The sequence below is a fragment of the Aquarana catesbeiana genome, linkage group LG13 (assembly GCF_042186555.1).
Source record: "Aquarana catesbeiana isolate 2022-GZ linkage group LG13, ASM4218655v1, whole genome shotgun sequence".
NCBI classification, from domain to species: Eukaryota; Metazoa; Chordata; class Amphibia; order Anura; family Ranidae; genus Aquarana; species Aquarana catesbeiana.
In genome coordinates, this window is record NC_133336.1 from 231,935,636 (window position 1) to 231,948,044 (window position 12,409).

At 42.7% G+C, this 12,409-nt stretch overlaps 1 protein-coding gene across 2 annotated transcripts in view; it reads left to right on the plus strand.

Moving 5' to 3' along the window:
• The window catches only part of LOC141116936 (Fc receptor-like protein 3), a 71,487-nt gene that overhangs the window by 41,533 nt on the left and 17,545 nt on the right, over window positions 1–12,409 (plus strand). For both annotated transcript variants that reach the window (XM_073609445.1, XM_073609447.1), the window contains exons 8-11: window positions 966–1,247; window positions 4,062–4,331; window positions 4,592–4,897; window positions 11,594–11,725. In XM_073609445.1, the coding sequence (XP_073465546.1) occupies window positions 966–1,247; window positions 4,062–4,331; window positions 4,592–4,897; window positions 11,594–11,725 (990 nt within the window). The remainder of the gene's footprint in view (window positions 1–965; window positions 1,248–4,061; window positions 4,332–4,591; window positions 4,898–11,593; window positions 11,726–12,409) is intronic.

A 12,409-nucleotide genomic window follows, 5' to 3' on the forward strand; every position in this document is an offset into this window, starting at 1 on the left:
CTGTGGTGTCAGTGTCCCCCCAGTCTGTGGTCTCCCAGTCAGTGTCAGAAAGTGTGGTTGTCAAGTCTGTGTCTGCACCTATTGTTTCTCCTAGTGTAGTAAAGGCAGAGGAGGGTGCTGGACCAGAATGTATGGTGGTGCCAACCCCTTCTCCTCGGCATGGCAGAAGTGCGGCTGGAAGTCGGCAGACACCGAGGGGTGGAATGAGGGATGGATTGGATGATGGTGGAGGGGGAGGTGGGAAGGGAATGAGGGTGGCTGGTGCAGAATGCAAGGTGAATGATGTGGAAGTCGGGGTGAGTGATGTGGGGGGGAGTTTGGAATCGCATCCCTATGGTGATTAAATCTCAAAATGTTTCTTAGCCTGGATTGTGTTTAAGTTGAGGTTTGGGGTTTGTGGTCTCATTTTTGTTGTCATTAAAATATGTTTCTTAAAGTGGTATCTTGTCAGGAAACGGTTTTCTTTACTTACTGATGTAAGCACGCTTGCTTTTGTTTAGTTGTTTATTTTTGTGTAAATGTGTTTTTTATTAATGAGCTGTATGGTTGTATGATTTTTTAATAAAAATAATGTACACTCTAATGCCCTACCATAGCCATACACCAAGATTATACATACATATTGTGCTGGTGGCCCTTTGGTGCATGGGTAATAACCTTGTATAGGTGAACTAACCCTTTAAGCTATGAACCTTATTATCTGGTGTGCAGTGTACTTCACACTTCAACTTGTATGAGTATTATATAAGTAAACCAAACCCTAACCCAATAACAAAGTCAAAAATATTATTATGATGATTCATTTTTCTGATAGTGAAATGTATAATATGGTGGCCCTCATAGATGCTTACATTTGATTCCACAGCTGGGTGGAATTGGTTGAAAGAAGAGATAGGTCAGGTCACATTTTGTCTTATGCATATAATAAAAGTATACACATTGTAATCTTTTCCTATAATTTACAGATCTGTTCTCTAGACCCGAAATACAAACTGGTCCTTACTCTATACATGAAGGTGATGCCATGATAGTAACATGTCACACCAGGCTTAACCCACTCAGAGCCGGCACAGAGCTGCACTATACTTTCTACAGAGATGGACGGACTGTGCGGGGATACAATGTATCTGATACATACAGAGTGCGGTCATCTCAGCTGGAGGATTCTGGGAATTATACCTGTGAAGTGAGAACGACGTCTGACACTGTGAAGAAGAACAGCAACACATTACACATTCAGATCCAAGGTGATCCTGAGATACTGACCTTGGAATTGCTTTTTAAAGTGACCTTGTGTTCAAAGCAACAGGTTTATCATCAGCCAACATCTTATACTCACCTTCGTCCAGTGCCAGGACAATGTCCTTTGCTACCCAAAGCAAAATGACTAAAGTGTCTCTCCATGATCTGTGAACTACTAAGGATGAGCTTGGATCAGGCTTGGGTTTGGTCCTACGTTTGGCCAAACCCAGAGGGAGACTGTCAGTGCCAAGCAAATAAGTTCCCCACCCTGCAGCTACATCTACATAAAGGGACAGGGATACGGATGATGATCATATCATAATTGGCCTAACATGGCTACATGATGTCATGAGCATCCCTGCCCTTTGATGTACATGCAGCTTTAGGGTAGGGAATCTCTTGCCTGCAGCTGATTGGCGTTGCACTGACAGCTTTATTTCTGGCTGAAACCAGATTCAAGCTCATCCCTATTCAGCAGCATAGGTTTCAGGTATTGCCCTTGTTGTGCCCCCTCCTGCTAAAACATTCAAGATGGCCTCCTCTTCTGCATTCCCCTTGGTTTCCAACCTTGCCTTTGTTTCTCTGTTGGTCCATTTACTTCCCATACAGAATGTTTTTCTCAAAGTTTGGGTTGCCTTTACAGATCTGTCATACAGTTCTTCATATTCTCAGCTAGCAAAATAGACTGGATAGAGCTGGTCCATCATTAAAAACACAAATAAAAATGACATCAAGCCTCCAGGCCTCCTCTCACAGCACTGCTGCTCAGGCGTCAAGCTTAGGCCTTTGGTCTGGTCATACCAGACCATCTCTCAGCACCACTGTGCTTATGTGCAACTCTGCACCTCCCTCTCAGAGCTCTCTCTTGCAGCTTCCTGCTGCTCTGGCCCACACCCTTCCTCCCGGCAGGGTATCTTATGTCTCCCGGGTTTAGTTCTGAATTACTGCTAGGTCCTTTATAATTCAACCTGCAGGTCTCCAGTAAGACCTGGACAGAGAGTCTGGTCTTCCCAAGACTCTTTGAAGACTTTAAACTTCAGAACCTAGTTATGTGGACTTTCATGTAAGGTGGACTTTGATGAAAGGGGGACTTTGAGGAGTACTGTGGTTTAAGGGGTCTCTGATGAAGACTGTGATTGTAAGTGGGCTCTCCCATATAATGGGGTTTATTTTGAATTCCTTGGTTTTGTTCACTGAAATTTTTCTATGTTGTTCTAAACCATATCATGTTGATTACAAAAAAGTATTCACTTATTTAAATTTGATTTGTTTGTTTCTAACAACTGATTTTTTTTTTGGCCTGTGAATATTTGTGAAATATATGATGCGTCCCTCATTCTGAAAAATTTGAAGACCCCTGTAGTAGCTTAAAATCCTAGAAGGTGCCCAACTGAAAGTACCCAACAGTATTGGGCAAATAATACAATGTAGTTCCACAACACCTCAGGAAGCATTGGTCACATCCCATGTAGACTTGTCACCTATATAAAAACCACAAAGTCCTGTAGTGGAAACAACAGTTCAGTCTCATTATAGAGTAGGCCAGCTCTCCTATACAAATCCAACTCTCCTATACAAAAGATAAGTGGAACCTCGGATTGCGAGTAACACGGTTAACGAGCATTTCGCAATACGAGCACTGTATTTTTAAATATCGTAACTCATTTTGTGAGTGTTGTCTCGCAAAACGAGCACGATTCAGGCCAAAGCGGTGTGCAGTACTGCTTTTGGCCTGAGGTGGGGGGCGCCGGAGCTGAGCAGAGCCGAACGTCCCATTTGGAAAAGCACAGAAAGGTCCGAGAACAGCACGGCTGACCTCGGCAAATCTCGGGTAGGAAGTCCTACCGAGGTTTGCCGAGGTTAGCCGTAGTGTCCTCGGGCCTTTTCGGCTGTTTCCGAGACTCTCCGGCGCCCCCCGCCTCTGGCCGCATGCGGTATTGCATCCCATTGAAGTCAATGCGGAACAAATTATTTTCGTTTCCATTGACTTCAATGGGAAAACTCGCTTTGATATGCGAGTGCTTTGGATTACGAGCATACTCCTGGAACAGAGTATGCTCGTAATCCGAGGTTCCACTGTACTCAAAACCTGGCATGCTTAGTTGTAAAATTATAGAGACAAGGGTAATATGGATTTCTTCCTCATCCTTGAGCAATGGGCCAGAAAACTCATATAATAGATCCTAATGGACTCTGGCACTGGTGGTTCAAAGACAAGTCTTTAGTCTTATTGCAACTGAATACAAGTTTTTTAAACAAGTTTTGGAATGTTGTTTAATATTATAGGACATGTCTTTTATGGTTCTTTATTTTGTCTATAAAATGAAATAGTCCTACATGTACATTTATGATCTGCATCAGAATGCAAGTACCTTTTTCTTTATGTGGGCTGCTTTTTTCTTTCTTAGTCCTGTAGGCTCTTTCTCTTTCTGAACAAAATCGTCCTGGGAATAATAGCCCATTTAAATATATAAAAGAGGTCTCTGTGGGAGATGCGGTGGGTGTGATTTTATGTTTATTTTTTATATACCAGGATATTTTTTATGAATATATTTTGCACATTAAATGATTATAAAATGGGTACATGGCTATTGGAGTATTAATTGGTTAATTAATAGTTTGATGGTTTATAGATCATTATAGACCAAGGTCCATTGTAATATAATTAGTAGCTTTCACATTTGGATTTGTTTTTTTTATTATAAAGTCCCTATAGACTAGATAGATAAGAAGTTTGAAGGCCCATATGGTGGTGTAAGAACGTCATATTGTCATATAAGTTTATTTTATACTTATTTCATTGTTGAAATGTGTTCTAGAGTTGTTCACAACACCAAAAATCAGAGTTGTTCCATCACACCTTGTGAAAGAAGGCGAGCAGGTGACATTGGAGTGTGTGACCGATCCTAAAGAAAGGACCAGATATTTGTTTTATAAAGACTCTCAAATTATCCAGAGTGCTGATATAAAGAACATTTATGTGATTGATAAAGCCAAAGAAGAGAACACAGGGAGCTACCAGTGTTCTGTACAATCCCAGGATGGGAATGTTAGAAAAAACAGCACCAACATCTACATCCTCGTACAAAGTGAGTGCAAGCTCTGCTGTCTACTGTGTTATCTTCCCCTCATTGTTTCACATTGTGTATGATGTAATTTAGCCTGGAAGCCAAAATAAATATATTCACTCACTGTCGAAATGACGCAAAAACAACCAAATTTAACACCAACTCTAAAAAGTATAAAATGTCTTGCAAAATAAAACATATCAGATGTCGTTCCACAACCAAGATATCAATTTTGTGTCTTTTTTTAATTAAAATATTTAATCTTGTTTCTTTTTTTACAGGTATAACTATCACCGTGGATAAAGACAATAAGGATTTTGTATATGGAGAATCTTTGACATTGAATTGCTCCATAAAGAAAGGAATGTCCCCAGTATTCCTATGGTTGCACAATGAGACAGTGGTAGAAAAGGACTCTGAATTCTACCAACTACGAGACAGTGGCAAAGTTCTATACATTAAATCCCTCCAAAGTCATTATGCAGGAACTTACAGTTGTAAGGTCAGCAACAACTTAGCAGACAACAAGCCTTTCTATATTGTGGAAACATTTGAGATCAGCCAAATCTTGGAAAGCCATCCACTTGGTGAGTCCACGTTCATGAAGACCGATAAAGTCTGTTTGTCTTGTTTGAGCGGTCTAGCCAATATACAGTAGATCATTGAGCTGGCCATACAACAGCAGAATTTCATTAAAGGATTTTTATTTTCGGCACGTTCTTACATTTTCCAGTGCTTAGTTGAGTCACATTGATGTTCATTTTTGATCACAGTAATGAGAAAATTTGAAGGAGCAGGATAGAAAACTTTTCTCAAATGAATGGAATTCTAGCTATGAATCTGGTTTTTGTTTGGGAAAAATTTTAAATATCAAATAGACAAAAAAAATGGATTATCTACTGTGCCATAATTCTTAGGAATGAAGCCACAACTTAAAAGTCTTAAAAATAATTACATTAATGGTGTACAAAAGATTAAACTTAAATAAAGCCAAGAAACTAAGTATGTATTCACAATTTCCTAAGCTGAGCCACAAACACAACATCTGTATCTCCCTACAAATAGACCAGGCCTCCATATGTCAATGCATCAAGTCACTTTTACATACAGTAGTTGTTTAGTCACATAGAAGGCATGACAATCCTCAATGGAAGGAGGTCCTGCATCTTTAAAGTTTACAAGAAGGTCCTAAAGGTCCCAATGTGTTTCGCAGTGTATCACTTCCTCAGGAGACCATGGGGTACTATATAATAATATAAGTTAATATATGTTAATAGTCCAAACATATCATAACTTACTTATTAATCAATAATTTTAGGACTTTGATGTTAAGTCCAAAATACCAAGCCATTGACTCTGATTTAAAGCTCCTGTACAAGATAAAGGAAAACCTGCAAACGTGGGGGTACTTGAGGACTGAGGTTGAGAACCACTGGAGTAGATAGCAAGGATCTATAAAGGGGTTGATTTACTAAGACTGGAGAGTAGGGCCAGTGCTACCACTAGGCGGACAAGGCAGCCGCCTAGTGCGCACTGCCACCTAGGGCGCAACTTCAGCTGCTGTGTACACAGCTCTCTGGTGAGGAGATGACACAGCCTTGTGTGTAGAGCCGGGTCTGAGAGGATTGACAAACACGGGAAGGTAGGTGGAGTGCGGAGACGGCGTGGCTCAGTCACTGGGGAAAGCAGAAGATTTTTGATAGAGCTGCTTCGCACTGTATGAGAGAGATCTGCGCTCCCCTCCTACTTACAATACACAGAGCAGCCTGGCCTGGAAGTGTCTTCACCAGCTTCCGACACTGACACACACACTGGTAAAGTCCTAGCTGGGGAGCTGCACATCCTGTGTATAAGGAGACATCAGAGGAGGAAAATACAGCCGATTGATGCTTGTAAATGCCGCCCTATACACAACACTGATTGCTCTGCAAACTGCACTCTGTACTCACTCAGCCGCCCCCATTATAGAACAGTAAACAGTTCCTTCTGGATGACCAACGTTGAACTCAGCTCTTCCTTCTGATAACCCCGAGCTCCCTGGAATGTCCCCCTCCCCTGGTCACAATGCACAGGTCACAGCATGGCAGGTTGGAAGCTGAGGATGTAGGTGAGTGCCTGGTCCTGGTATACAACATGCTATTATTAACTGTTACTGGAGCTGATATTAGTGCTGTGCAGGGTGGTTAGTGTGTGGGCTCTATGTTTCTTTTTTCTGCTGGTGACCACCAAAGGAAAACACTGCCTACAAGTTAGGCTGCTGCCCACTAGTCCATATGTATTCTCCTAGTTACTTCTGATATTAATGCAGCATTTACTAGAACTAGGCTGTATTTTCCTTCACGTGTAGTATCTTAAAGGAGTCTTCTCCTCTCCCTTCCACCAGCAGTCAGTGACTGCAGGAAGAAAATACAGTCAATAAGTTCAAGTAAATGCTGCCCCCTCCTATCCAGGGATCTGTACACCCTCTGTGCCCATTATTAGGGGTTCCCACCATCCCCATACTGAGTTTCCAGGTCTGTACACCCGCTGTGCCTATTATGAGGGATTCCCAACATCCCTGTGCTGAGTTCTTAGGTCTGTACATCCGCTGTGCCCATTATGAGGGGTTCCCACCATCCCTGTGCTGAGTTCCCGGGTCTGTACACCCGCTGTGCCCATTATGAGGGGTTCCCACCATCCCTGTACTGAGTTTCCAGGTCTGTACACCCGCTGTGCCTATTATGAGGGGTTCCCAACATCCCTGTGCTGAGTTCTTAGGTCTGTACATCCACTGTGCCCATTATGAGGGGTTCCCACCATCCCTGTGCTGATTCCCGGGTCTGTACACCTGCTGTGCCCATTATGACGGGTTTCACCATCCCTGTGCTGAGTTCCCGGGTCTGTACACCCGCTGTGCCCATTATGAGGGGTTCCCACCATCCCTGTGCTGAGTTCCTGGGTCTGTACACCCGCTGTGCCCATTATGAGGGGTTACCACCATCCCTGTGCTGAGTTCCCGGGTCTGAGTGTACACCCACTGTGCCCATTATGAGGGGTTACCACCATCCCTGTGCTGAGTTCCCGGGTCTGTACACCTACTGTGCTCATTATGAGAGGTTCCCACCATCTCTGTGCTGAGTTCCTGGGTCTGTACACCTGCTGTGCCTATTATGAGAGGTTACCACCATCCCTGTGCTGAGTTCCCGGGTCTGTACATCTGCTGTGCCCATTATGAGGGGTTCCTACCATCCTCATGCTTAGTTCTCAAGTCTGAACACCTGCTGTGCTCTGTATGAGGGGTTCCCCACTGGTGGTCACTGATGAGGCTGTACTGATGGTCACTGATGAGGCTGTACTGATGGGCACTAATGAGGCTGTACTGATGGGCACTGATGAGGCTGTACTGATGGGCACTAATGAGGCTGTACTGATGGGCACTAATGAGGCTGTACTGATGGGCACTGATGAGGCTGTACTGGTAAGTGGCACTGATGGAGACTTATAGGTGGCACTGAGTGCCCATGGGCACTGATGGGCAGCATTAATGGGCACTGATAGGTGGCACTAATGGGCAGTGATAGGTGGCACTGATGGGCCTGCACTGATCATCAATGCCTTGATTATCTGTGTACATCCCCTGTATAGGGCCAGCGCTACCTAAGGTAGGCACCGGCCTAGAGCACACATCAGTCAGGGGCACCACGCTACGCCAGTGCCCCCCCCACCACCACCTCTAAGCTCCTGCATATGTATCATGCGCCAGGCTAGTGACTGACTCCACCCCCAAAATGGTAGCAGTCTATAAAAAGGTGGGGTATACATGGGCAGGGCAAAGAGGGTGGAGTCAGGGGTGGAGCCAAGGGGGGCAACAAAATGGGGTTTCGCCTAGAGTGTAAAAAATCTTTGCACCAGCCCTGCTGGAGAGTGGCGACTGGTGCTCAAAATTTTTGGGGGGGCGCAAACAAACTGAAAAATACTAAAAAAAAAAACCATCAATTGCTGCCTCACTGTGCCCATCAAATGCAGCTACTGTGCCCATGAAATGCAGCCACTGTGCCCATAAAATGCAGCCACTGTTCCCCATGAAATGCAGCCACTTGTGCCCATGATATGCAGCCCCTTGTGCCCATCATATGCAGCCCCTTGTGCCCTATCAAATGCAGCCACTGTGCCATCAATTGCAGCCATTGTGCCCATCAAATGCAGCCACTGTGCCATCAATTGCAGCCATTGTGCCCATCAAATGCAGCCACTTGTGCCCATCATATGCAGCCACTTGTGCCCATCATATGCAGCCACTTATGCCCATCATATGCAGACACCTGTGCCCATCAAATGCACCCACTTGTGCCCATCAAATGCAGCCACTCGTGCCCATCATATGCAGCCACTCGTGCCCATCATATGCAGACACTTGTGTCCATCATATGCAGCCACTTGTGCCCTATCAAATGCAGCAACTTGTGCCTATCAAATGCAGCCACTTGTGCCCAACATATGCAGCCACTTGTGCCCATCAAATGCAGCCACTTGTGGCCATCATTTGCAGCTACTTGTGCCCATCAAATGCAACCATTGTGCCCATCATATGCAGACACGTGTGCCCATCACATGCAGCCACTTGTGCACCATTATATTCAGCCATTTGTGTCCATCACATGCAGCCACTTGTGCCCCATCACATGCAGACACTTGTGCCTATCAAATGCAGCCACTTGTGCCCATCAAATGCAGCCAATTTTGCCCATTATATGCAGCCACTTGTGGCCGTCATTTGCAGCCACTTGTGCCCCATCAAATGCAGCCACTTGTGCCCATCATATGCAGCCAATTGTGCCCATCAAATGCAGCCACTTGTGCCCCATCAAATGCAGCCACTTGTGCCCCATCAAATGCAGCCACTTGTGCCCATCGTATGCAGCCACTTGTGCCCATCATATGCAGCCACTTTTGCCCCTCATATGCAGCCACTTATGCCCCATCAAATGCAGCCACTTGTACCCATCAATTGCAGCCACTTGTGCCCCATAAAATGCAGCCACTTGTGCCCCTCATATGCAGCCACTGTGACCCTCATCTGCTCGCTGTCTGCCCAGCACTTACCCCATCTTGGTGGCAGGTCAGGCAGCGGGTGATGGCGACGAGCTGTGGGACGGCTCATGTGTCCCCCATACTTCTCCCTTCTCTCTTCTTCCATTCTTCTAGGCGTCCAATAGGGGCGCCTGTGCCTTAAGCCAGTAAGGTGATGGGTATTAGACCCACGCTTCCTGATTGGCAGAGAGGCGGTTCAGTGTTAGAAAAGCAAATATTCATTTGCTTTTCTAACACACCTGGGTGGACTCCGAGTGCAATGCTCTGCGCTCCAAGTCCATCTTTTTTGAAGCCTATTAGAGCCTATGGCTCTAATCAGGTGCTTCAAAAAAACCACACCCCCACCGCTGTAATTCAGGCGTCCGGTGTCCGAAAAGGGGATGGACGCCTAAATAGGGGGTGGCCGTGGCGGCCAAGGATAGATTCATGCAATGCATGTGTCCAGTTTTAAGTCCAACAAATTCCAAATTCAGCTGTTTTGTAAAAGGTCACACAGTTTAAAGCCAAGCTAAGAGAAAGTCAAGTCTTTCAAACACATTTCGAACAAAGGTCCAGGCCAGATTAATCACATATATTATAATGGATATTTTGTTTAAAAACGATTTAATGAGTTGATCACACTATGGCCTTAAAATGCATCTAAAGCCAAAATGGGTAGTTATGGATAAAGTAAGAAAGGATTAGAACTACTTTTGGGTTTACATTACTGTCCCTATCAGGGAGATCTAATCTATTTGTCCTGGTGACCATTGGCACCTGAACTTAAAATAGGGAAACACTTTTAAAAAATGAGCTGTAACCAGAAAAGTATTAAAGTGGAAATCTACCAATGGGGAAATCATTCTGAGGACAACTGTCTAAGGGGATTTCCCTCACTTCGGGTAATCCCCCCAATAAGACATAGATGGCAAAAAGTTTTCCAGGGGTGTAACTACTCTACCACTTGCTACTCTATCCACATAAGAAAAATACATGGCTTTTGAAAAGTATTAGTGATATAAAACATATTAAGTTGTAGACATGTGAATTTTGTTTTGTTCCAGATTAGTTTTTTAACCAATTCCAGCAAAGTCGTTAATTTGGAAATATCCGAATAGCCGTTTAACGAATTTCTCAGAATATTCGTAAATTTGCATATTCGAAAACTCGTAAGGCTGAATTTTTGTAATTTCATAAATTTAAATATGTGAACATCCGGAAATTCGGAAATTCTAAATTCAAAAATCCGAAAATAAGAACGAAAATCCGAAAATAAGAACAAAAATTCGAAAACCTAAAAATCTGAAATAATAACTAACTAATAATAACTTAACTGTTACTAACAATTAAATTTTAGGTATTGGAATTTCCTTTCAAATTTGGTTTTCGTTAGAGAACATAGCGAATATGAATTCATCCGAAGTTACGAATTATCCAAAATAACGAATGCCGTATCTAAACAAACGGAACGTAACAAATTAATAATATTAAATAACAGTAATAATACTAATAAAAACATTTATTTCTATTATTATTATTACTTCATTCCGTTTCAGTTGTTTAGATGTGGCATTCATTATTTCGGATCATTTGTAACTTTGGATAAATTTGTATTTGTTACATTAAATACAATCAAATTTGAAAGGAAATTTCAATACTTATAATTTAATAGTTAGTCATTATTAGTTAGTTAGTTAGTTAGTTAGTTATTATTTAGAGTTTTCGGATTTTCGTTCTTTCGAATTTTCAGATTTTCTTTCTTATTTTCGGATTTTCAAATTTTCGGATTTTCGAATCTCTGAATTTTCGAATTTCTAAAAAAAATTAGAATTTACGAATTTTTTAATTTACAAATTTACGGATGTTCTAATTTTTGAATTTACCCATTTTTGAATTTTGATCATAATGAATGACCCAAAAAACAAAAAAACAAAAAAGCAAATGAAACGAAAATGAATGAATTTTTCGGCAGTGCACATGTCTATTAAGTAGATCAAATAAATGCCACATGGGTAATTAAATCTAATACCTATATGCATTCAAATCTGGTGAAGATAGAATATGTTAAGGGTTCTTAGAATTCAATCCAGAGAAATAAAAAATAGTGGGATAGTGGGTACATTTTCATTTATGTTTATTGCAGTTCATTGATTTCTTGTGATTTGTCATTCAGATATAAGTAATTGATAATAAGTTATATTGATAGTAAGTTACAACTAACTCTTCATTTTCAGGAAGCAATATCATATGGCCGATACTCGGAGTTTTAGCTTTACTGCTGTTGCTTGTTGTTGTTGTCTTGCTGTTTGTAAAGAGGAGAAAATTATCTTCATTATTTCCTTTGCTAAGTCACCAACAAAATTCAGGTAATCATGGCCCTGTGCCTTTTTGAAATTAAAACATTTATAGAAATGGTCCATAAAGACATGGATGAGCGAGTTTGAGGTGGAGGAACTTGACTGGCCTGGCTTGCAGTCTCCACTCTTATTCATCCCAAAGGTGTTCTATCGGGTTGAGGTCAGGACTCTGTGCAGGCCAGTCAAGTTCCTCCACCCCAAACTCACTCACCCATGTCTTTATGGACCTTGCTTTGTGCACTGGTCTAAATCATTTGGTGGAGGGGGGATTATGATGTGGGGTTGTTTTTCAGGGGGTGGGCTTGGCCCCGTAGTTCCAGTAAAAGGAACTCTTAAGGCTTTGGCATACCAAGACATTTTGGACAATTTCATGCTCCCAACGTTGTGGGAACACTTTGGGGATGGGCCTTTCCTGTTCCAACATGACTGCGCACCAGTGAACAAAGCAAGATCCATAAAGACATGGATGAGCGAGTTTGGGGTGGAGGAACTTGACTGGCCTTGCTTGCAGTCTCTGCTCTAATTCACCCCAAAGGTGTTCTGTCCGGTTGAGGTTAGGATTCTGTGCAAAGTTCCTCCACCCCAAACTCCCTCATCCATGTCTTTATGGAACTTCCTTTGTACACTGGTGCACAGTCATGTTGGAACAGGAAGGGGCCATCCCCACAAATTTGGGAGCATGAAATTAAATTG